Source organism: Microtus ochrogaster, linkage group LG4, assembly GCF_000317375.1.
Source record: "Microtus ochrogaster isolate Prairie Vole_2 linkage group LG4, MicOch1.0, whole genome shotgun sequence".
NCBI lineage: Eukaryota > Metazoa > Chordata > Mammalia > Rodentia > Cricetidae > Microtus > Microtus ochrogaster.
The window spans coordinates 23,176,369-23,202,082 of NC_022030.1; the positions used below are offsets into that span (position 1 = coordinate 23,176,369).

At 48.4% G+C, this 25,714-nt stretch overlaps 1 protein-coding gene across 2 annotated transcripts; it reads left to right on the forward strand.

Annotated features, from left to right (window-relative positions):
- On the forward strand, window positions 1–23,443 carry Spint2 (serine peptidase inhibitor, Kunitz type 2). 2 transcript variants are annotated; one of them, XM_005361284.3, is made up of 7 exons: window positions 1–508; window positions 17,230–17,400; window positions 19,620–19,679; window positions 20,631–20,684; window positions 21,299–21,460; window positions 21,659–21,697; window positions 22,934–23,443. In XM_005361284.3, the coding sequence occupies exons 1-7, from the start codon at window positions 403–405 to the stop codon at window positions 23,098–23,100; spliced, it is 759 nt and encodes a 252-aa protein (XP_005361341.1). In that variant the 5' UTR covers window positions 1–402; the 3' UTR covers window positions 23,101–23,443. The 2 variants fall into 2 exon arrangements, with proteins under 2 accessions (XP_005361341.1, XP_005361342.1); XM_005361285.3 differs by lacking the exon at window positions 17,230–17,400 and having other exon boundaries at window positions 8–508.
- The last annotated feature ends 2,271 nt before the right edge of the window (window positions 23,444–25,714 follow it).

Genomic DNA, 25,714 nt, shown 5'->3' on the forward strand with positions numbered 1-25,714 from the left:
CTGCGCCGAGTCCGCTCCGCCCCGCCCCGCCAGGTGCTCTCCACCCCCAGCCTGGGCTCCACCGTCCCTAACTTCTCAGCGTCCGCCATTCTCAGTAGCGACCCCCGGGCGCCTGGTTCTGTGGAGCCCTAAGTCGGGGATAGAGTCGCCGAGTGTCGCGGGGCGTCCAGGGGCGTGTTGGGAGCCGACTAAGGCGTCGTACGCGACAAAATCCCGAAAAGGGGAGCTTCCTGGGAGCCGGGCGCCTCGCGGTCTGCCCCCCACACCCCTGCGGGCGCAGCCGCACCTGAGCTCGCGGGCCTCCAGAGCGCGTGCGCGTCCGAGGGCTTCCCGCACCTGCTGGTGAGAATCCCCCAAACGGTCGGTGGCTCGAGGCCTGGCGCGCGGCGCGGACAGCAGGTCATGGCGCAGCTGTGTGGGCAGCGGCGGGGCCGGGTGCTCCTCGCCCTCTTAGCTTCGCTGCTCCTCTCCGGGGCCGAGGCGGCCGACAGAGACCTGGACTTTCACGGTGAGTGCCCTGCGGGGATCCCGGAGGAGGGGGTGGAGGAGGCCGCGGCTGCGCGGGTTCAAGCGGGGACCTGGCGCCGAGGAATCGCAGGCTCCTGGGGGACGGGGACGGTATGCGGGGGGGAGCAGCCAGACCTGCGGGTCTCGGAGGGGTGGAAAGGCTGGGGACAGGTCGGAGCGAACAGCGAGCGCGGAGGTGTAAGGGGAACACAAAGTGTCCCTTGGGAAGGGGTATTGATCCAGAAAGGCGATCCAGAAAGGCGTGGCACTGGACTCTCCTGGGGCAGGAAGTGAATGAGACGCTCAACGAAGCGGAAATTCGAGGGCCAAAGAAAGTCCACGGGGAGGTGGGGGACAGCTAGACCTCAGAGGGTGGGGTTTGTTTGGCTGACCTGTTGGCGGCTTTGGGTACAGGGAAGCCTCTCCCAGGACACCTGTTGTTAGGGTGTAGGGCAACAGCCTTCCGAGTGATGTCCGAAGTTAAGAAGCAGTGGCAAAAGGGAGGAGCTTTGCCAAGGTGCCAGCCAGGGCAGGAGCACCCGGTTGGTACGAGAGTGTTGATATTGGCATTCAGCAGCTGGGGTTGGCCTCTTCATGTGTTAGTGCTTTAACTGCGTCAGACAAGCATAGCCAGCTATGAAAGGATCTCTGTTGGAAGAATTCATTGATTCAGTAAACTCGTTGAGGGCCGGCATAGTGTTGGTGAGGAGGCAGTGCTAGCCCTGGTGATACGAGTTGATTCAGAGAAGACGGCTGCCTTCATTCACAGAGCTTGGATTCCAGTGGGAGAGACCCGAGCAAACCCTGAAATGCTGAGTACTTGCCAAAGATTAAATGGCCGAGCAGCAATTACAGACTGGTGGGAACGGGTGATAGAAGGCGAGGGGCATCTAGCTAGGAAGGTGTCTGCATCCTAACTGAAAGAATGAGGAGTTGGCAACTGTACCAACACCTTGGGACCAATGTCCTATGGGAGTAGTGGAGAACAAAAACTTTGGCTGGGTGATGGTGGCATTCGCCTTCAATCCCAGCACTCGGGAGGCAGAGACAGGCGGATCTCTGTGAGTTTGAGGCCAACCTGGTCTACAAGAGCTAGTTCCAGGACAGGCTCCAAAGCTACAGAGAACCCTGTCTCAAAAAACTGAAAAAGAAAAAAGAAAGGAAAAGGAAAAAACCTTGGTCCAGAGTAAACTTGGTTGTGATCAAAGAAAAGACTGTTCCTAAGGCTGGATCAGAAGTGAGGAAGAGGAAGAGCGAGGGAGAAGTGGACAGCAATCACGTGGCCCAAGGTCTTCTGGTCAACCTATCGAATAAAAGAGAAAGCAGGAAGTGTGGCAGTCTGGCTATTCCTTGTGGTACCTTCTGAGGAATGGTTTATTCCTGTGTCGAGAACTGAAAAAAAAAAAAAAAAAATTAGGACTGACTAGGGCCAGCGTGGAGAGTCAGAGCTCTAGATGCAGAGTCAGGACACAGCTGCTGCTCAGGCCTTTTCAAATGAAGGCATTACTGTCTTCTTGTACCTGTAGGTACCTGGCCCGAGACTACATCTGCTTATGGTCATACACCTTGTCTATATTTCTGCATGTCCTCTAAGCCTGGAGCCACCTGAGGTGGTGGTGCCTCCACAGGCCTTCGGAAGGTTACAGCGTGGTAACTGATGAGGCCGTGTCCTGTTGAACGGTCCTTTCCTGTTCCCATTGGCCTGACTGTCGCAGCTGGCCAAACCTGCTGACCTTTCTGAAGTACAACTGTGTGGCCGGGTGAACTACTGCCCTCTTATCTCAAGTGCTGTTTGTTTGAAAGCTTTCAACAGCTTGATCTGAGGCAGCAGGCAGTTCTGATTGTGTGTGTGTGTGTGGGGGGGCGTCCCTTCTGTTTGCTTTGTTTTTTCTCAGCAAGCAAAATCCTGTACTCAGGTGAGGGGTTTCTCTGGCACATTCAGCTGCACAGTGCCAATAAAGGGAAGTGGAGGGACGTGGACAGGAGTGATTATAAAAGGCTGTTCATAGAATTTTATCTACGCCAGTGGCTGAGGGACAGTGGACAGGTGGTCAGTAGGGCAAACAAGTTGTCAAGAGTTGAGGTTCTGGAAGGAAAGACTAGAAAGCTAGTTGGAATAGGTGTTAAAACTGCGGTTCTGAAGAAACATGTTAGCATTAGAGAGTGGTGTGGGGGACTGGGTCCTTGGAGGATAGACAGGACAAGGCTCATTTGTCTGGCTGGAAATCCCCTACAAGTCAGAACCACCTGAGGCAGTGAGCCCCAGGGAAGGATTATGGAGAAGGGAGGACCTGGGTCAGCAGATGGCACAACCTGATGTCTACTCTGATGACAGATAATTTTTGCCACAAGAGGTTTAGGGAGCGTGGAGAATGGTCTGGAAGCAGGGCTAGATTCTGGTTAGAGAATGGTATCCTGAAGGCTCAAAGGGGGGTGGAGCGATGGCTTGGTGTTCTTGTAGAGGATCAGTTGAGTTCCCAGTGACCACATGACGGTCAGCCATTCATAACACCAGCTCTGATGCCCTCTTTGATTTCCTCAGGCATCAGGTGTGCACATGGTGCATAGATATGCATGCAGGCAAAATGCTGATACATATAAAATACTTTTTAAATTAAATTTATTCTTTCTGTTTGTTTTTTGAATTTGGGGTTCTCCATGTATTCCTGACTGTCTATCTGGAACTTACTCTGTAGACCAGGCTGACCAAGAACTCAGATCTACCTACTTCTGCTGGGATTAAAAGTATGCACCACCACAATCAACTGGCTTAATTTTATTTTTTTATTTTTTTTTATTTTTCAAGACAGGGTTTCTCCATAGCTTTTGGTTCCTGTCTTGGAACTAGCTGGAACTAGACCAGGCTGGCCTCGAACTCACAGAGATCCTCCTGCCTCTGCTGGGATTTAAGGCGTGCGCCACCACAGCCTGGCTCTGGCTTAATTTTTTTAAAGGTTCAGGAAAGAGACTGAGGAAATGAAAGGGTCCAGGAGTTGGATGGAGGTAGGGACTGAGCAGGCTGTTGAGGGCTGTGCGTGGAGATCAGTGTATGGGCATGGTTGACGTTCTCTGATCTGCCCTTGCAAAAGTTGGTGACTTAGACGAGCAGGGGGAAGCCGATTCTGTATCGGTGTTTCTGTCCAGCACTCAGGAGCAGTCTCAGTCTGCCATGGAGACAGAGGAGGCCTTCACAACCAAAGATCATTGTATGATTTCTAATGTTAACATCTTTACTTGGGGGCATTGCCTGTAAGTATGATGGTCTGATAGGACCTGAGCCAAATACAGGCCTGTGTTTCCAATGGCACCCATGGGCCAAAGCCAGGAACCTTTGTGAAATAGGACACTTCCAGGTCTGATAGCTTCTTCCCTTCAGTTACCTGACTGCTCTGTATGCCTTGGGGTGTGGCTGCATCTCAGGACTGCACTCTCTTTAGTAAAGGAAGTAGTTACCCCTGAGGGTTATTGAGGAGCATGCTACTCCAAAAAGAGGAGAAGCCACTTTACCAAATGCTTTCTTCCTTTGGCCTTAGGTAATAATGCTGATACTTAATGGGCCCTGAATTTTTTTTTTAAGGGCGGTTTAACTATGGTCTCACCTATGGCAGGCAAGCACTTTGTGTACTTATAAATTTCTGTTTGTTATTTTGAAGCTGTGTCTTATATGGCCTAGGTTGGCCTCGCAGACATATCTGAGGTGACCTTGAACTGATGTTCTGCCTCCGCTTTTCAAGTGTTGGGATTATAACTATGTGTCATCATGTCTGGCTGCTTTTTTATTTGAGGCAGACTCCAAGTTGCTTGGGTTGGCCCTGAATTCATTCTGTAGCCAAAGTGAACCTTGCACTTGGGATCTTTTACCTCAGCTTCCTGAATAGCTGGGATTACAAACTTGTGCCACCTACCTTGACTGAAGTAATGTAATTTTGATCATTCTTACAAGGTCAGATAACAGTTTTCCCAAGTTGGAAATTCCTTTTAGAGCCATCACTTATGTTCAGTTCTTGTTGCCAGTAACTGTTAGCTGCACCTCGGGCATCAGCTGTTAATGGTTGCTTGATCTGGCTTCTTTGTTGATAGTTCTTGGGAATTTCCATTGGAGCTGAGCCCAGCAATGTTCATTCCAAAGCCTCCGCTGACTTTCAAGCTAGCATTGGTTTCCATTAGCCTCCTGGGTTAGTGATGGCTTCCAGCACCTAAACTGCAAGGCGTGCTTTTCCATCAGGCCCTGGAGCATGCCATTAGTCCCTGGTTCTTTCCTTTCCTTGCTCACATGTATGGTTCTGACCCTGATGCTCAGCATACCAGCTTAGGAGCTGAAGAGCATCTGGACTTGGTATCAGCTGGACACATTGAAGAGGTGGTTGTCCTGCCAGTGGACGAGGCTCTTTGAAATGCTTATTAATTTAGCCAACATATACTTGCTAAGTACCAACTAAATGCCAGACACCAGTGTAGCTTCTCAAATAGAACACTGACCAAAACAGACTAGGAGACGGCTGAGTCAGTAAAGAGCTTGCTACCCCCAGCACGCATGTATGAAGCCAGATATTGTAGGGTCGGCCTGTGGTCTGAGCACTGGCAAAGTGGCCAGACTAGGTGAGTTAGTGAGAGACTCTGTCTCAGGATATAAGGTGGAAGAGCTGAGCGTGGTGATCTATACTTCTAATCCCAACACTGGGAAGCAGAAGCAACTGGATCTCTGAGCTCAAGGCCAGCCAGTCTCACCTACACGCAGGTCAGAGCTAGATAGTCTGTCCCCCCTCCCAAAAAAAAAAGAAAATTGAAGGCAGTTAAGGAGCACATCTGCTTGAGCTCTGGCTACTACACACAAGCGTGATGCACACACAGAAACTTAGGTATGTGCTTCAGCGAGGAAAGAGATGATTTATTTCTGTGCAAGTTTTTCTGTTGGGATATGGAGGTCTGCTGTGGATGAAGGTCAAGGGCAGAATTCCTAGTCCGTCTCAGTGATGACTATGAAGTAACAGTGTGGGTATGAGTGGTTTTTACATTGGGCTATCATTTATGAAATGTAAACCTTTACAGCTAAATATAAAAGGTCAAAATCTCATGTCCACAGCACCAAAATTTTATAACCCTTGTAATTTAAGTTGAATTTGTCATTATAAATGTCCTTTTCTCATAACCACTGAGGGATTATTTAAAACTTCTGAATTACTCCTAATTATGGCACATTCCTGACACCAAGACCCTGGGGAGATGAGCAGTTAGTAGGTTTGTCCTGGAAATAGAAGCTAACCAAAAGTAAGGCAAGGAGCCAGGTGCCATGGCACATGCCTTTACTCTCAGCACTTAGGAGGCAGAGGCAGGTAACTCTGAGACCTGGAGGCCTGCTTGCTCTGCCAAGGCTACATAGAAAAAAGAATGAGTATAAAGTATATGTCAACCTCAGAACTTCAGGATTAAAACACTGTTTTTGGGAGACTGAGGCAAGAGGATCGCTTGGGCCCAAAAGTTCTATCTAGATTAGCCCCCACCCCCTTAAAACAAAACAGCACAAGGCCAGGCATGGTAACGGCAGATCAGGAGTTCAAGAAGGTTATCCTCAACTACATGGAGTACCAGGCTAGCCTGACATATGTTGAGTCTCAATAGACAAGAATGTTTTTAGCAAAACAACCCTAAGCATTGTCTTATCCAGTATCTCTTGCTTTCCTGAAGACTGTTGAAAGTCTTTTTACCTAGCCAGTGTGGTGATACAGACCTGTGCTCCGTCTCAGGAAACAGGCAGAAGGGTCAGAAAGTAGCTGAAGTCTAGCTTACTTCTGCAGCTCCCCGCTCTCTGCTTCTTGACTCCTTAGCTGCACTCCAGTTCCAAAGTGTCCTGGTGCAGAGGAGGGACCAGGCCACTGGAGACATCACTGTTGTCACATAAGAAATCCAAGGGGACAGTGGTGCTACCTATGGTCTGGTCCTGTTTGGCCTGAGGCTGTTTTGCCTTATCTTTCCCTGTCAGCGGCTGCTTTGTTGAGTTTCAGTGAAGCCTGCGCTTCATTCTCATTTCTGCAGTGTCAGTGTGGTTAGTCCGTGTTCACAGAGTGACTACTCCTTATTTATTGCCAAATAGCAGGAGTCCTGCCTTGGCCCCCGAGTGTTCCAGAGTCTCACTGCTGCACCTGGCTTATTTTTAAGCATTTATAACTAAATCCTTGAACCTGAGTTCTCCATGCTGTATCAGGAGAACCTCGCTTCGCTTTGCTTTGCTGCAGTGAATGAGCAAGGCAGCAGGATGCATCTTGAGAGTCTATGAAGAGGAAGCTAACTGACTTTCTACTTTGTCAAGATAGCCTCGAGATTAATGGTATGGGGCTGGGGGTGGGTTCAGCTCAGTTTGTAGGGTGCTTGCCTCAAATGCTTGAAGCCCTGGGTTCCATCATCCTTAATGCCTATAAACCAGCTCTATGGCGCTCTAGTCTGTAATTCCAGCACTCTGGGCAGTGAGGGTGGGAGAGCAGAAAGAATTGACGGTTACCCTCTACTTCATAGCAGTTGACTTCAAGGCTAGCCTGCATTACATGAGACCTAGTCTCAAACCAAGGAATGAAAAATTAATGGTGTTCCACAGCCAGAAACTAAGTCTGAAGGAAAGTCACAGGCCAGTGCTTGCATATAAACTTGCCAAGAAACACTGATACCTACTAGGTCCAAAACCAGTGTCAATCACACAGACAGGCCCTACTAGTGACATTTACAGTGTTCACAGCAACACAGAGGATGGGGCGCTTTCATAGGCAGGCCTCTGTTTTATACTCAGAGCTTCTGAAACCTGGGCTTGGGGTTTTGGTCTCACGTTTCACTGTGTTGCCTATGCTGGCTTTGAAGCAGCTCTTTTGCCTTGGCCGCGTCATTGCAGTCTAGGCTCATGCTGCTATGTCTGGCCAGGCTTCAGCCAGAGAAGGTGGGCTTGTTCTCCAGGCCTGATGGTGCAGGGCTGTAACCCCAGCTACCAGGCAGAAAGAGGCAGAAGAATCGAAAGCTCTAAAGCCTTGGCTGCAGAGTAGCTTGAGGCCAATCTGGACAGCTTTGTGAGGCCCTTCCTCAAAATAGAGCCTAATAAGAGCTGGGGTGTGACTCAGTGGTGGAGCCCTTGCCTGGCAAGTATGAGGCCTGCATTCAATCTAAGTGCTGCTTTAGAAGTTCATTCTTCCATTAGACTTAAACTTTTACGTTTTTATTTAGTTTATGTGGATGGGTGTTTTGTCTGCATGCAGGTCTGTGCAGGTGTATGCTGCTGAGGCTAGCAGGTGGTATCTGATCCTCTGGAACTGGAGTTACAGATGGTTATGAGCTATCATGTGGGTACTGAGAATCAGACCTTGGTCCTAGGGAAAAGCAACCAGTGCTCTTGACCACTGAGCCATCTCTCCAGCCCCTCATTAAATTTTTGAAATTTTTGTGGATGTGGGTGTGTCTGTGCTCATATTTGCATGCATGCCAGGAGACAACCTGTAGGAGTCAGTACCTTTCTTCCAACATGGTTCTCAGTCTCAGAGTTAAACTCTAGTCGTCAGGCTTGGTGGTAAGTACCCTCACCCACAGAATCATCTCACAGCCACCCGCAGCAGGGTTTGTGTTGCTGCTCCATGATATGAATGAGGAAGTAAAACAAGGTTAGTGAAGCTGCCAGGAAGCTAGCCATGATGAGTGTGCTACTAGTACTTTACCGGAGCACCTTCCTTCCCAACTCCAGGTATTCTGCAATCTGTATTACGTACTTCTGCTGATGATTCCTACCGTGTCACTCCCTTTGGCCATTTCCTTTGTACCTCATATGGCTTACAATAAGCCCTTTGAATTTGGGGTGTGATTATAATAATTTTCCTTGTATAGGGCTTCCCCCCACCCCACCCACTATCCATGTAAGTCTTAGGGCATTGGCCTAATTGCAGATGAGGGCAAGCACACATCCCCACTTGGTGGGCCCAACTTATGGGGATAATTCACACTCCCCCCCCCCCCCCTTTCAGGACAGTCTTTAAGAGCATCCTTGCTGGGAATGGTGGCTTTGATGTGTGATTCCAGCACTCAGGAGGCTAAGGTAGAAGGATGTCAAGTTTGACACAAGCCAGGGAGAGACTATCTCAGCAAGTCAAGGAAAAACAGGGAGAAAAACCCCTTTTCATTCTGACAAGCATCTAGATTCACATAGTAAGTTGAATGTTCATCTTCCATTTAGTATATGTTCCCCAACACTTGTTTTACAGTTGCTCCTAATTTTCAGGGAGCTCTGCTCTGCCATGAAGCCACCTCACCCCTAAATAGCCTCTTCTGTGGGCTGGGATTTGAACCCCTGCACTCGCTAAACAAGAACTCTGCTCTATGACTACACTACATCCTAGCCTTCCATAACAAGCATTTCTCAGATAAGGTCTCTGCTCTCTAGTGTGGAGGAGTGCTGAGAGCTGAGAGTGTGGACAGTAGGACCGCAGCTGTAAATTAGTGGAGCGTTGGGAAATGAGAGAGGGGTGTGTGTGTGTGCACTGTCTCTCTTTTCGAGATAGGATTTCTCTGTAGCCCTGGAAACTAGCTCTTGTAGACCAGGTTGGCCTCGAACTCACAGAGAGCTGCCTTCTCTGCCTCCCGAGTGCTGGGACTAAAGGCTTGGAGCCACCACCACCTGGCTTCATACGTTAATTTCTTTCTTTCTTTCTTTCTTTTTAAATAAATATTTATTTATTTATTATGTATACAATATTCTGTCTGTGTGTATATCTGTAGGTTAGAAGAGGGCACCAGACCTCATTACAGATGGTTGTGAGCCACCATGTGGTTGCTGGGAATTGAACTCAGGACCTTTGGAAGAGCAGGCAATGCTCTTAAACCACTGAGCCATTTCTCCAGCCCCCGTTAATTTCTTTCTTGTTTTGTTTTTTGAGACAGGGTCTCTCTTAGCCCTGGCTGTCCTGGAACTCACTCTGTAGACCAGGCTGGCCTCAAACTCAGAAATTTGCCTGCCCCTGCCTCCTAAATGCTGAGACTAAAAGCATGCGCTGCCACTACCACCACTGCCTGGCTTATAAATGAATTTCTAACAAAAAGATTTAAGAAAGCAAAAAGCCACACACCTTTTATCCCAGCACTTGGGGAGGCAGAGGCAGGTGGATCTCTGTGAGTTCCAGGAAAGCCAGGGCTACACAGAAGCCCAGAAAAACAGAACAAAGCAAAAGTAATGCCTTCAGGAGATGAGACCACCAGAGGCTTATGATGCAGATGACAGGCCCCTGTGTGCAGGTGCTCAGTAGCTGGGAGTCTCTACACCTCCATCTGATATGTGAACCTAGGATGGCTCATAAAATTGAGAGCTGGGGGTGAAGCTTGCCTAGTGTACAGAAAAACCTGGATTGTATTTCCAGTACTGCAAAATAAGTGAGAGAAGTGTGGGGAAGAGCTATGTCCCTTACCCTTGACCCCCCCCTTTCTCCCCTTTCTCCTTCCTGCCCTTCTTTCCTTTGTTGTTCTCTATGTAGCCCTGGCTGACTGGGAACTCTGCCTCCTGAGCGCTGGAATTAAAGGTGTACAGCACTGTGTCCCTTTTATTCATGGTGTTGTATGTTTCTAAATTAAAAAGGGAAAGTTTAAATCATAAGGATATTTGAGTGTGGTGATGAACACCCCCTAATCCCAGCACTCAGGAGGCAGAGGCAGGCAGATCTCTGAATTTGAGGTCAACCTGATCTGTGTAGTTCCAGGCCAGCCAGGGCTACATTTGTTAAACTCTAACTTAAAACATTCTGCCGTCCAATCCTGTCTTGGACATTTTTCTACACTGGCGCACACATGTCTGCTTTTAACAGCTCAGAGTATTCACTTCTCTGGGTGTCTTGGTTGTTTTACTGACACAAACAGATGTGTTAGTGGAACTTTTCAGCTGCTGTAATCTGTGAGCATGAGCTCTCTGGGTGTGGGAACAGCTGGCCCTGCTCTGTGTAGTCTCTTTTCCTTCTCCCTCCTCTTCCTTTTTTACTCCTACTTTCTTTTTTAGACAGGGTCGGTCTCTATAGCCCTGGCTGGGCTGGAACTCACAGAGATCCGCTTGCTTCTGCCTCCTGAGTGCTGGGGTTAAAATTGCACCATCTGTCTGCTTTTCCTACGTGTGTGGCGTGTGGGCTTCACAGCACCTGAAGATCTTCATAGCTCACAATCTGATTCCCTTTGGTCCTTACCTTTGAGAGTTGTGGTGGCTTTAATGAGAGGAGCAGAGGCATTTTCTATACTGCCGAGGAATGTGTGGTGAGGGATGTGAACCTTCAAAGTCTGGGCATGTCGTGGTGGTGAATAGCAGTCTCTAAACACTCTGCAAAGGGGGAAGTGGCAGGTGTTATTTTTTTTCATTTTTACTCATTTATGTGTGTATGATGGTGTACATGTTGGTTGCTTCCTTCCACTGTGGGATCTAGGAGTCAAACTTGGGTCCTTAACTTTAAAGGCCAGTGCCCACTGAACACGTCACCAGTCTTCCCAGCTCTAAATTGCACCTTGTAAAAATGCCAGCCTCCACCCCCAATTGCTGTGTTTACAGGTGTGTGCCTCCACACCCAGCAGTTTGTTTTTAAATAGTTGAATGAAATCCAGGGAACATTATCGTGATTTAGAAATGATATGAAATTAGGTTTTGATGTACCTAACATCTGTGTAGCACAGCCACCCGTTCATGCATCGTCTCTGACCGACCGCTTCTGTGCGTTGTGATGGAATTGCCAGAGACCGTGTAATCCACAAAGCCTGTGGTAAAGGCAGATTTCCACATGCCCAAATTTTCATTACCAGTTTTACTTGGTAATCTGAGTATCCACGGTAGGGTTCTTTAGCTGTGAGTACTGGGGATGGAGAGCAGGCCCAGCTGCTGGTCCAGCTGCTAAGATGGCTGTATGAGTTAACTGGTGCCTGAGGAGTTGCTGATGTTGTCTGGCCTTTCGGCATTCCCCATTTGGCTAATATTAATATGCACTGCTGAGCATGTGACTTGTACTGCCACCTCATCCCTGTGATAACCTGTGGGACGTTTACATGAATGAGCAATAGAGGGAACTGCAGAAAAAACAATGTAGCCAGGAGAAAGTAGTGACTCTGGAAGTGAAGTTCACACTGGTGGGAGAACTGGCCTTGTTGACACCCCATTAGAGGCTGGCGCCACACCTCAGAGCTTGCAAAGGCTTCCCAGAACCAGGATGGTGGTGCTACTTCTACTTCTGTGGGGCCCCAGGGGGAGTGAAGGCAGCAGATGTTTGTAGAGTAAAGCAAACGCAGAGTGCGAGCTTTTATTTATTTATTTTTTTAGATACAGTTTCACTGTATATCCCTGCCTTTTTGAAATTCACTGTGCAGTCAAGGCTGGCCTGGAACTCAACAGAGATTCCCCCTGCCTTTGACTTCTGAGTGCTGGGTACCAGGTCCGAGGACTAAGAGTGTGTGCTACCATGCCCGTCCTCAGATCAGGTCTGGACACAGCAGGAGAAAAGGCTAAAACATTAGAAGTGGTTCTAGATCCAGAAAAGGTCGACCAAGGGTCCTGTCCTTGTCATTGGAAGTGTGATGAGAATACCAGGAGCTCTGTTGTTGGGGGAAGACATGCACTTCAGTTCTCAGTGTTGAACAAGATGTAGCTGGTGGTGCCAACACCTTTGGGAGACAGAAGCAGGGTAAGCTCTGAGTCCAGGTCAGCCTGGACCGCATAGCAAGGCCAGGATCAACATGGGCTGCTCGGAAGACCCTATCTCACACAAAATGGAACATGCTACGTAAATATCTGTTTGTACATCTGTAACCAAATTATTTGTTTTGGTAATTTGTTTTATTTTGAGACAGGTTCTTGCTGTGTAACACAGATTAACTTCCTGTCTTCTAAATTCTGGGATTACAATTATGGCACTTTAACAGACATTAAAGATCACATGTATATGATTACTTTTCATGACCCCACACCAACCCAAGGCAGTTATTTCCTGTGATTTTTGCCAGTGAACCCTAACAAGAAATGTATATTGATCTTTGCTCTGGGCAGAACAGAGCTCCAGATGGTTGGGGCTTTCTGGCTGTCTATAGGGCTGGGCAGATCTTGCACTTCAGTTTAAAGTGCCCTTCGATTCTCATATTACACGGAGTGTAGTCATGTACACCTGTAATCTGTCCATTGGCTGAGACAAGACATTGAAAGTCTGTTTTGAAAATTTCTGTTTGTTTTGAGAAAAAGCTTAAGTGGGTGGGAACTGTCAAAATGGGGTCAAATAGTAGAATCCTAAGAAATTAATTATTCTGTGTTTTAAAAGTAAATTTGAGCTGGGCGATTGTGGCTCATACCTTTAATCCCATTACTCGGGAGGCAACCTGGGCTACTGTGTGAGATGGTGCCTTGAAAAAGAACTGGGAATAGTGGTGAATCCCAGCCTTGTGGGAGGGGAAGGCAGCAAGGGGATCACTCTTCCAAGCCATTCACAGCCACATAGAGCAAGTTCAAGACCAACTTTGGTTACATAAAACCCTGTTTCATTAAAAAAAAAAAAACACCAAGATCTGGATAGTTGTTACTTTATTTGGGAAAGAACAGATGGGAAGATGAGAAGGGGTTGGGATCATACCTCTGGTAGAGTGCTAGCCTGCCACATATGAGGCCCCAGGTTCAGAATCCAGAGCCACAGAGTAAGAAAGCTTAGAAGTGATGCACCGGTGTTAGTCTTGTCTGTACTGCTCAGCTTATTTGGGATATTCTGAAAGTAACTTCCATTGCAGTGAGCACAGCTGCAGCTGCTTATTTGTAAGAATATTAGGTCTGTCTTTTGAAGCCTGTAAACCAGACTGAACTTTGTGTCCTTGTTAAAAGGTGTCAGCAGGTGGTGCTTGGTGGCTCTCAGTTCCTAGGAGTCTGTAAGTTGAACACATAGTTCCAGGAAGGTAGGGACCTACACAGAGACCCTGTCTCAAAAAAAAGTAACAAGGGATCTTCCCATTTGGCAGAGTAGACCGAAGCCATGGGCAGATGGTCTTTGATAAAACTAGTGACCTGAAAACCAGAGAAACCAGTTTCCTTTTGACAACATTCCCAGACACCAGTCTGTAATTTTACAGCAGCTAATGGTCTAAATGCCTGCCAAATTAGGGTTTGTTTCCTTCAGCTCCTTCCTGGTTTTCATGGGGAGAAGGGTTAGGAGGTATAAAAGACGGACAGACAGGGTCTTACTCTGTTCCTCTGGTTGGTCTGGAACTCAGTTTCAGTAGACCAAACTAGGCTCCATTCTGAGGTGATCCTTGCCTCTTGCTTCCTAAACCCTGGAATTAGGAATGGATAACCACCACATCTGCCGAGCCTTCCTGGTTTTCATGCCGGATTTGGAAGCAATAGAAATAATTTTGTGGGCTGGAGAAATGGCTCAGTAGTTAAGAGCACTGGCTGTTCTTCCAGATGTCCTGAGTTCAATTCCCAGCACCCACATGTTCACAACCATCTGTAATGGGATCTGATTCCCTCTTCTGGTGTCCCTGAAGACAGTTCACTCATATACAATAAATAAATAAATAAATAAATTTTTAAAAAGAAAAGGAAGAGTTTTGTATTCTAGGTTGGATATGCCTGTAATCTCAGCATTTGGGAACCTGAGACTAATTTAGGCTACTTATCAAGACCCTGTTCTAAAGACATTTGTGTCTTGGCATGTGTGAGTGTGCCAGTAACGTGAGGCCACAGTGTAGCTCGTGGGTAGAGTGCTTGTCTAGGCCCTGGGCTTTTCCTCAGTACTGAAAAGAGAGCAACAAATAGAACAGGAGGCACGCCTTTCATGATTACCTGCAGATTCTCAGACAGTCATGGTCTCTCTGCTGGCCTGACACTGGCTGTGTAGACCAGGCTGGCCTGACACTGGCTGTGTAGACCAGGCTGGCCTGACACTGGCTGTGTAGACCAGGCTGGCCTTAAATTCAAGAGATCCGCCTCCCTCTGCCTTCTGAGTACTGGAACAAAAGGTGTGCGCCACCACACACAACTATGTCATTTTTCAGCCTTTTCGTTGGTTTAAGAGTCAAAGCCTTAGAGGCAGGCGGATCTCTGTGAGTTCGAGGCCAGCCTGGTCTACAAGAGCTAGTTCCAGGACAGGCTCCAAAACCACAGAGAAACCCTGTCTCGAAAAACCACAAAAAAAAAAAAAGAAAGAAAGAAAGAAATAGCTTGCTGAAGTTATGTCAGCCACATCCTGTGAGCCTTGGCTAGCACTCGTGGTATGTCACTGTCGGTGACCCTGTAGCTGAGAGCAGAGGCGTCTATTGCAGGGATTTGCCCTATGAGCCCTCAGCCCTCAGATTGTGATAAAGGGCCAGAGGAATGTTGACTTCCAAGTAGCTCTGTTTTGTTTTCCCACTGCCTGTTGATATCTGTTCAGTTTTTCCCTCCACTGCCCTGAGGAGCCCTTTGTTTACACCTGGGCTCTGGGCAAATCTGTGTGAATTTAGATCTCCTCCAAGCTTCATTGCCCTTGTTTGGAAGCAAAGGGTGTTATTTATGATCCTGTTTGATTGTAAAGATTACTTTTGTTTTTAATTTCTAGTTAGTGTGTATTTGTGCACATGCGCCATCTCAGAAGTATGCCATAGCCGGGCGGTGGTGGCGCACGCCTTTAATCCCAGCACTTGGGAGGCAGAGGCAGGAGGATCTCTGTGAGTTCGAGGCCAGCCTGGTCTACAAAGGGAATTCCAGGACAGGCTCCAAAGCTACAGAGAAACCCTGTCTCGAAAAACAAAAAAACAAAAAACAAAAAAACCAAAACAAAACAAAAAAAAAAGAAGTATGCCATAGCACTTGAGGTCAAGGAGTAGGTTCTTCTTCCCCCATGTAGGTACCAGAGATTGAACAAAGCTGTCCAACTTGGCTGCAAGTGCTGAACCATCTTGCCAGTGTTCCTGTTTTTTGGGTTTTGTTGTTTCCAGTTTCTGTGGCCATGCTAACCTTGAATTCACTGTGTTGCTGAGTGAGATTAGCTTTAATTTCCTGATCTTCCTGCCTCTACCTCTCATGAGTTGGGATTATGGGTGTGCACCAGCACACTGTACCTAAAACTACATAAAGCAACAACACAATCACAGTTGGTGGCTAACAGGACTCTCAGCTCAGCCAGACAGACATTTGTAGCACCGGGTCCCTCCTGTTTTTCAGCATGGGATTCTGACTGGGTCCTGTGGGTCCTTGTCATTTTGTATTATTGTTAGCAGGGTTGCCTCCCCCACCTGGCAGTGTGTAGGTTGGGCCAGATCGAAACTGTGTTTACTCTGGGCATTGTTGATCCATCCTGTGTTTTGTGACCTTTGGCATGCTGTCAAAAGCACCTGTTGCAGGTGTATACCAGCTGTTTTTTGTTTTTTTTTTTCTTTTCTTACTGAGATAGCCTTGGGCCTTGGACTTACCAGGCAAGTGTGTTACCACTAAGTGAGGGGGTCACCAGCTCTTCCTTTACTTGTTAAATTTTGAGACAGGATCTTACTAAATTCCTCAGGTTGGCATTGAACTTTCCATTCCTCTGGACCTTGTTGCAAGTGGCTAGGCTTACAGACCGCTGCTGTTGCTGGGGAGATGGTTCAAGTCACAGCATGAGGCCCAGCACCCACATGAAAGCCAGTGCCTGAGGAGACTGGGAATGGTGTGCCACTGCATCCGGCCTGTTGGGGGCTTTCAGACTTGTGCAGCAACTGCTTTTACCCACTGAGCCATCTCACTAGCCTCGGAATTGTTCTTTTCTGCTAGTTAGTTGAGATTTATTGGCATGTGTGGGAGTTGCTGAAGGGGAAGTTTTTGTTTTGCACAGTAGCAATATGTTGTGTCTGTAGATTGTTCTGAGAACATCTGGTTCCGTGCCCATCATAACAGTTTGAGAGATGCAGCGGAAACACAAGTCCTCTCTGCATTTTCCAAGATTCTCTCCAGCGGTGGAATAAACTTGACATGAGCAAACTGGAGAGAAATAAGGACAGCCTGTGAGCACGTACTCAGCTCTGGGACAGTTGAGCTTGAGAGCTGTCACTTGGGTGTTTATCAGATTGGCCTCTGAATTGGAGTGGGGAGGACAGTGTGCCACTGCAGAGGAAGACATGGGATCTGTGAAGAATGGGTTCTGGTGGCTTTCCATTCTCCAGCGATTCCTATGCCTTGTTCGTGGCCCTTTGACCAGCCTCTAACAGTGACTGCAAATGTCACTGTCAATACTGTGCTTGGCATCTTCCCCTTTGATTGAGTGGGGCAAACCTTAGCACTCCCTAGAACCCAGTTCCATGAGCTGGGTTGTCCTTTAGAGATGAGAAACTAGAGCTAGCAAGCTTGTCTCTGAGCTTCTTGGATTTGAGTGTGGATGTTTGTATACTGATTGCCTTTGAGGGAGGGTATATGGAATCTAGAGCCTGGATTTAGGGTCCAGCAAGTGCTCTGGCGAGCCACGCCCTTACCTCTGCAACTCTGTTAAGGAAGGAGTCGAGGACAGAAGCCACCTGCTACTGCAGCTGTGTCAGGTACTTTGTTACCAGGCTTCGTGCTTCTTTCCATATTAGGGAGACAGCATCAGCACAGGCTTTGGAACCAGGTCAAGAGGAACTGACAGGCCCAGAACACTTTGCTTCTCCTTTTTAGTATCTTGAAGACCCCTGGACTTCCTCCTATAGATTGTGTGTGTGTGTGCTTTGACGCAAGGATTGCCCCCATCAGCCCACATGGGTTCTGCTTTGTTTCAGAGTCTTGTGGAGTTTCGAAGGTAGTGGGGAAATGCCGGGCTTCCATCCCCAGGTGGTGGTACAATGTCACTGATGGGTCCTGCCAGCTATTTGTGTATGGAGGCTGTGAAGGAAATGGCAATAACTACCAGAGCAAGGAGGAATGTCTTGCGAAGTGTGCTGGTGTCACTGGTAAGACTGGAGTTCGGTGAATTTAATGCTTAGAGTTCATTATTGGGATGTGGTTATCTTCTGTCTGCTGAGTCTTCACTCAGCCCAGAACCTGGGATGGAGTGGAATTCAAAAGCAAAAGCAGGCTCCCGTGGCCCTACTGATTTTACAGCAGGCACTACTTCTTACCGAAAAGAGTCAAGCGACCACCCGACCTCCTGATCCACTCCTACAGGCCCTTGTTCTCGGGCACAAGGGCTCTCTTTCTACCTCTAAAACAAGTGACCTGAAAAGCTCACAAAGCCATGTTAGAAGTTAACACTGTGGGTGTATTCCCTGAGATCCATCCTCCTCCCAGCCATTACTTAGGCTCTAGGCCCTTACAGTTCAAATAAAACCCGAAGGTCCAGCAGAGAACTCCAGGTCCTGATCTCTCCCTGCTGCTCCCAAGTCTAGGGTTGAGCTGTCCACAAAGATTTTGTGCAGCCTTTCCTAGCGTGCAGGTTTGCCTGCTGACTCGAAGCTGTGATGGTTTTTTGTTGAGCCCCAGTGCTCACAGTCAGCCTCCTCAAGCAGTAATGTTTGTGATTTCTGTCTCCTCACTTGCTGACTTCTCTTGCTTTGAGCTATGCATTCAGGAATCAGATCGGCATCTTGAGGTCGGGTAGAGGTCTCAGTGGTAGCCTTGGGCAGTGACCTCAGGTCTGCTGCACAATGGGTGAAGTGCGCAAGCCTGAAGAAGGGCAGTTTGCTTGTCCGTGGAGTTTAGAGGGATGGGGGACAGGAACTGACTTTAGTCTTTTGACACATAGTTCTACTGAGCCGTCCAAGCAAGTCTTAAACTCCTGATGTTGCTGATTCTGCCCTTAAGTGCTTTAGTTTATAGGTGCCGGCCACCACGCCTAGCTAGGGTGTGATTCTAGATGGTGCAAGCCAGTTCAGTCACCTTTTTGGTGGTAGCTGGTTCATCTGGAAACTGAGTGAGGAAAATGTCATTTTTGTGTTTTCCTCTCCTGTGTGGAGGGGGAAGAGTTGGGGAATGTTGTTTGCTCCCTTTTGATGTGCTGTGATCCTCTTAGAAAGAGAGTTGAAGTGAGCATGGGCAGGGAACAGTGGGCATAAGGGCACTCACTGTCTCCCTGGACATGGTCCAGAACCTGACCCCGGATGCAAGGGCCCGCACAGTTCTTGGTGGGCATTTGGTTGTATGTCTCTTGGTGCTGAGAAGGACTCTGTAAGACAAGCCGAAAACCGCCAAAACCACTAGTCCCTGGAGTCCTTTGCCAGTTTTATTGAGGGTGTGTGCCAGTTTATTAACTTGTAATGGGAACTAGAACCTCCCAGGGGACCAGACTGTCCCTGTGCCTGCTTTCAGTCTACAGAGGCAAGCCTTCTAGCAAATTGCCAGAAAGTGGCCTGATGAGGGGCACAGGTAGGAGGCAGATTGAGGGGACCTGGGTTATGAGGTGACTGCTGGATGACAGCAGGCCAGGCCCGTCCCAGGCATCTCCACTACTATCTCAATATGTGCTCGAGGGTGACAAAATTACATCTAATGCAGGCACAGTATTACCCAAAATTGAGAGGCTGAGGCAGGTGGCTCCAGGAGTTAAGAGACCAGCCTGGGCAATGTAGCAAGATCTTCTCTGTCAAAAAAATGTAGAGGCAACTCTCTCTGAGAAAAGCACACCCACTCATGGGTATATCTTACCCTTTCCCTAAGCATGTCCATGAATCTCTCTTTGCTTAAGATCTGTGTTCAGATGGGGGACAGTGAGATGGCTCAGTGGGTAAAGGCCTGAAGACCTGGGTTAGATCCAGGGACCAACATGCCAACATGGTGAAAGGAGAGAACTGACTCCTGAAAGTTGTCCTCTGACCTCCACATGTACACAATGACACACACGTGCATGGTACATACATATATTAGCAATTCCTAAAGTATCACTAAAAAAAGGATTTTAAAGGTCTATGTTAAAAATGTCATAACTCCAACTCTACTTTGAGAAAGAGAACATGGTTCAACAATTTAAGTGGCCCTGGGAGCCCTGACCACGTAAAGTCCTTCTGCTTCAGTGTGTGCTGACTCCTCAGGCAGTTCCAGTTCCTCATTGCTAAGTAGCCAGAGCTTGTGGCCCTCCCTCCCCAGGGGCACCACAGAAAGGAGGAATGAGGGTTGGGTGTAGCACATAGGACCGATTTGAAAGTTCTTTTCTTTCCTGGTCTTTGTCCCCTCACAGAGAACACCATTGATGGTCTGACCAGGAACAGAAATGGAGCTGACTCTTCCGTCCTGAGTGGTAGGTTCATAAAGACCCAGGTGGATGAAGGCCACCCAGAGGGTAACTGTGACGAGTCACCTGGAACTCTGCCTCCAGTGTACCAGCACTGTGTACTTGGGCCACAACAAGAGGGCACTGCCTCCCCTCTAAGCAGCTGTCTGCTGTGCTGTGTCCTCTGCTCCCCGTTGGGGTTGCTGTCCCCCTCCCTCTGCTAGAAGTCCTTTGTCCTCAGCATCCCACCCTTCTTTCCTCTGCTGTCCTTCATCTAGAGCTTTGTGTTAGTTTGCTTTGTAGAGCTGGCAGTAGCCACCCTGCTCCTCTTTTATGCTTAAGGGACTCTGCGGCAAGAGCCTGGGTGAGTGGTCCCTGTTAGTGATTGTACCGTTGGGATTAGGCCCCAGGCCAGGGGCTCAGCAGGGCCTGCAAGACCTGCCCTTCCACAGGGCTGGGGGCGGACTGTGTACCCCTGATGGGGACAAAATTCCCCAGCCCCCAGTGGACAGTCCCTTGCACCACAGTCTGGGCTCTGGCCCTCCATGTCTGACACCGGAGCACATGTGGGAGTTTGGTGGCTGCTGGGACTCTCCTGACTTACAGGGAGCCGGGGTTAGGCCAGAGCACTTCCCAGGTGTTCCAGGCCCATGTTGGCTACCTTAGGACCCTGCATGGTAACTCTTACCTTCCAGCCTTTCTTAAGGAAATTTCCCCAGAAAGTGAACAGAGCTATTTTCTTGATCACTTCAGGAGCATGGCTAGATTAGTTCCCATAGTAACCACTGAAGTGGCAGGAGTCCCACCTACCTCTAGTGTTCCTTCAGTGTGTCCTGTGCTCCCAAAGACACCAGGAACAAGGGATATGTCCCTCCCTCTAATGGTGACACTGCCTATGATCACTCCCTGGGCCCTTTACAGTCAGCCCTGTTAGGACAATTGTCCTGTGTCCCTCCTAACCAGACTTTTGTGTTGCAGCTCCCAGAAAGCAGGATTCTGAGAACCTCTCTGACGAGATCTTCAACTTTGAAGGTATAACTTAAAGAATTGTGTATTTATGTGGTTGGCATTGAGACTGACTAGAAGAAACTTGCTAAGCAGGGCCACCAAACTTGCCAGGTGGCTGTAATATAAAGTTAGAAGTGGGATGACAGGTGGCAGGCAGGAATCAATGCTAGCAGAGTGAAGGCAGCGGGCTGTGCGCTTCTAGAGTTTACCTGCACCGTGACTCTAACTAACCACAGCTAAGGCTGTGGATAGGAGCTGCGCCCTGTGTGTAATTTCCACGTTAAAGTGGAGGTCCCAGGACAGAGGAGGGCACGACCCAGTACATGTAAGCTGCCTGGGGCTGTGTGGACTATAGACAGTATGGTCATGATTGTCTACAAGGTGCCTGAAAATGAAACCAGTTCCCCACCCTCAGTGTATACAACTGAAATTCATGCACGTACACGCTCGCACATACACCAGAAAGAGAAAGTATAAATTGGTATCTACGGGCTAGAATGACTGTGTCTGACCCACAGGCATTTCACCACACAGATGGCATGCTCGGTCTGCTGACCATCTAGGCATTCTAGGCTTGACTCTGCTCCTCTTGGCCCAGTTGATTTGTCTTCCTAAGGCTCCCTTGCTCTTGCTTCCAGAATATTGTGTCCCGAAGGCTGTCACTGGGCCTTGCCGTGCAGCCTTCCCTCGCTGGTACTATAACGTTGAGAAGAATTCCTGTGAAAGCTTCATCTATGGCGGGTGCCGGGGCAACAAGAACAGCTACCTCTCCCAGGAGGCGTGCATGCAGCGCTGCTCTGGCAAGTCTTCCAACCCCATTCCTGGACCTCGGGCCCTTGATAGGCCCTTTCCCTGTCCCTCTCCACAAAACAAGGACTCTGAAAATGTCTAGGCCTCAGAGCTTCTGGGGAGAGCCCTAGTGTTCAGGAGGCTGAGGGGACCCATTTTGGTCCCAGCTCTAAGCATGGACTGACCTCAGCATTTTGTGTTCTCTTTAGGCAAACAGATGTACCCTGTTCTGACCTCTGGGACAAAAGGTAAGAGACCTCTTATCCTCTCCCTGCCACTGGCCTTCCTGGACGTACTGGGCTCTGCCCAGCTGTGTTTTCTGCCTTGCTTATAATGTATTCCTCACTGGAATATCCTTGTGGCAGAGTTCTGTGTCTACATGAAAGTGGCTAATCAGCTTGGAATTTGTGGGCATTTGTCCTAGAGTAAACACTACACAAGTGTAGGCTGAGCCTGAATCTCTGGGCCACAGGGAGTGTCTGGCAGACAGGCCTATCCTGTGGAGTCCATACACAGCCTGAGGGTAACTGCAGGTTTGGAGGGGACTTCAGTGCCATGGGGCATGAAGAGGTGATCAGGGTTGTCAGGAAGCAGTCTAGCCTGGGGAGGAAACCCTGTACTTCTCACTTCTGTTTCTGAGCCTGTGTATAGCTGTGCTGGACCTGCCAAACTGGTTTGGCCTCTTTTTGATCTTTTTCCCTGTTGAGGAGCCAAGACCTGGCCTACAAGTCTGCCTTGTTCTAGAAGTAGAATCTGGTTCTCAGGGCTAGGCTGGAAAAGTGCCCAGGTCTTAAAGCCGGTTGGTTATGGGTAGAGTTAGGCAGGGCATTGCCCCAAGAAGGTAGGTAGGTCCTCTAGCCAGTGCAGGAGGGGAGCCAGGTAAATGTCACAGGAAGTCACATGCCTGAGATGGAGCCCCACCTGGAAAGGAAACATCTTAACTTCACCACAATTAGGAACCCTGGGGTCCCTCCCAGCACTGATGGATACACCCTCACCAGTCAAGATTCACCTGCAGGGGATCATCTGTTGCCTTTCAGGGGTTCAAGGCCAGACTCAGCTATATAGGGAATTCAAAGGCCACTTGAGACCTTGTCTCAGATAACCAGAATTAGGGCTGGTGAGATAAGTGAGCCAGCAGGGCACTTGCCTCCAAACCTAACAGCCCCACATGGTGGCTCACAACCATCTGCCACGCTAGTTCAGGGAATCCAGTGCTCTCTCTTGACTTCTCAGGCACTTGGTGCCTAGACATACGTATAGGCAAAATACATGTACATAAACATAAAATTATAACGTACAAAAGCCATTCTATACATGTGGCATTGCAGGGAACTACCTGCCAGATCTCTCCAGATTCCCAGGTTGAGGACGGTGTCTGGTCCTCTTCTGAGTCCACTTGGGCTACTGTACACTCTAGGTTACCCTCACGGCCCCCTCTGTCCATGTTCCTCCTCGCCTTACCTGTCCGCTCTGGTTCCTAGCGGTGGTCCTGGTGGGGCTGTTCCTGATGGCCCTGATCCTCCTCCTGGGAGCCTCTGTGGTCTGCCTGATCCGTATGGCACGCAAGAAGCAGGAGCGTGCTCTCCGTACCGTCTGGAGCACTGGGGATGACAAGGAACAGCTGGTGAAGAACACCTATGTCTTGTAAAGGCCCCGACTCTGGGAGAACAGACATGCCTTTGGAAATTAGAGCAACTGCTTGAATCTGTGAAATCATTAGGGAATTTTGTCTTTGTTTCCCCATGGCAGGGAGGGCAGGGAGGCATTTCTCAGTCCTGTGGCTACTTAGATCCCCTGACTTCTGACCTCTCAGTAGCTCCCTCTGCCTCTCCACCCATTACCTCCTTTAGCATCACTAATAGTTCTGTCTGGTAGCTTTCTTTGTTTGTTTGATTTATGTGGTTTTTTTAAGTAGATTAAGTTTTTTTAAAAATTGGGATTCTGAAAGGAAAAAAATGTATGTTTAATAAAATGGGCCTTTTAAAATACAATTTATTATGTAGTTTCTTTTTTTGTGTGACTGCTATGACCAGATTCTATCTGGGGACTTGATGTGCCATCTGCTGACAGACCTTTGCTCCCTTTGGTTTTAGAGACAGAGTATCTTTTTCTTGTTTATACATACGGGGTCCTGTGTGTCCCACGCTGACCTTACGCTCTTATGTAGCTGAGATGATGTGAGCTTGCTGCCAGCTCCTAAGTGCCAACATTACGGGTGTGTGTCCTTACATCTAGACTATTCAGTACTGAGGATAGAACCCAGGATTTCCTCAGTGATGGGCAAGACCTTTACCGACAGAGCTGCATCCCAAGCTCCTCAAAAAAAAATTTTTTAAGATTTATTTTCACCAGGCAGTGGTGGTGCACACCTTTTATCCCAGTATTCAGAAGGCAAAGATAGAAGGATCTTTGTGAGTTCGAGGGCAGCATGGTCTACAAAGAGTGTTCTAGGACAGCCAGGGCTACACAAAGAAACTCCATTAAGGGAAAAAAAAAGATTTATTTTCATTTTATGAGTATAACTGTTTTGCCTGTATATTTGTCTATGTACCATGTACATGCCTGGCACCTAAGGAGGCCAGAAGAAGGTGTTGGATCCCCTGAAACTGGAGTTACAGATGATTGTGAGCCACCGTGTGGGTGCTGGGAGTCCAGTGCACCACCTCGGAAGGTGTTGGTCTGCTGGACTAAGATGAAGCCTGTCAAGACCCTTCTGAGATGGGAGTGGTCTTGGTTCTTTTTGGTTTTTTAAGACAGAGTTTCTCTGTATAACAGTCTTAACTGTCCTGGAACTCACTCTATAGATCAGTCTTGCCTTAAACTCATGGGGATCCACCTACCTCTGCCTCCTGAGTGCTGGTATTAAAGGTGTGCACCTCCACACCTGTCTAGTCTTGGTTTTTTAAGACTATTTTAGGTCACGTGGGGCAGTGGTTGGTGGTGCATGCCTTTATTCCCACCATTCGGGAGGCAGAGGCAGGAGGATCTCTGTGAGTTTGAGGCCAGCCTGGTCTACAAGAGTAGAATAAAAACAAAAACAAAAAGACTATTTTAGGTCAGTAATAATCCTATTGTCTATTGTTTTCTTTTCTTTTTTTTTTTTTTGGTTTTTCAAGACAGGGTTTCTCTGTGGTTTTGGAGCCTGTCCTGGAACTAGCTCTGTAGACCAGGCTGGTCTCGAACTCACAGAGATCCGCCTGCCTCTGCCTCCCGAGTGCTGGGATTAAAGGTGTGCACCACCACCGCCCGGCTGTTTTCTTTCTTTTTTTGTGTGTCACTGTGTATAGAGGTTGGAAAACAGGAATCGGTTCTCCCGCCCATGTGGGTAGGTCTGGGGAATTAAACTCAGGTCCTTGGGTGGAAAGCACCCTCCGGGAACCTGTGATTTCCCCTCTTGTGGCTCAGCATTCTTCTACCTTGAAGGTAGTCACAGGGCAACTCACAGGAGGTCTTGCCAAATGTTTTATGGTCATCGTGTTGATGTGGCAAAGAGTTGGCTGAATGGGACCTCCAAGTAAGGCCTGCCTGGCCCTGCCACCTTGCCTCCCTGTGGGCTTCCTTCCCCCCAGGACTCTCAGGAAACTCCTTATCTTCACACAGGTCCTAAGGCATGTTCGTGGCACACTGGCATCTCTTGGGCCACCATCCTGGAAGTAACCACAGTCCTTGTGCTTTTTTAGTTGTTTGGGTTTTTTGAGACAGGGTTTCTCTGTGTAGCCTGACTGTCCGAGAACTCACTCTGTAGACCAAGCTGGCCTCGAACTCACAGAGATAGATCTACCTGCCTCTGTCTGGGATTAAAGATGTGCACCACCACTGCCTGGCCAGTCCTTGCTTTCCTGGCATATGGACACTCTCTTAAGAGTCTGGCCTGGAGGTGGTGGCAAAGGCAAGAGGATCGCAGGTTCAAGGCCAACCTGGGCTATGCAATGAGACCCTGTCTCAAAGATAAGAACATTTGGGCAGGAAAGATGGCTCTTACAAAGGACCCGATTTCAGTTCCCAGCAACCACATGGTGACTCTCAACCATCTGTTATTCAAGTTCCCTCTTCCAGTCTGTGGGGCTAAGGCACACACGTGATGACATACATGCAAGCAGAACACCGATACACATAAAACTTAAATTTAAAAAATACAACACTGCCAACATTGAACCCTGCTTTGTCTGGGACCTGATGCTGTTAGTGCAGGTGCTAGACACAGACTCATCCCATATGGACCCTCTAGGAGGATAGGAAGTCAGCACTTCTACACATACACA

Coding starts and splice junctions, on each gene's coding strand:
- Spint2 (XM_005361284.3), top strand. CDS start 403: ATGGCGCAGCTGTGTGGGCAGCGGCGGGGCCGGGTGCTCCTCGCCCTC. Junction 17,401..19,619: donor GAAGTGTGCTGGTGTCACTG/GTAAGACTGGAG, acceptor GTCCCCTCACAG/AGAACACCATTGATGGTCTG. Junction 20,685..21,298: donor CGAGATCTTCAACTTTGAAG/GTATAACTTAAA, acceptor TCTTGCTTCCAG/AATATTGTGTCCCGAAGGCT.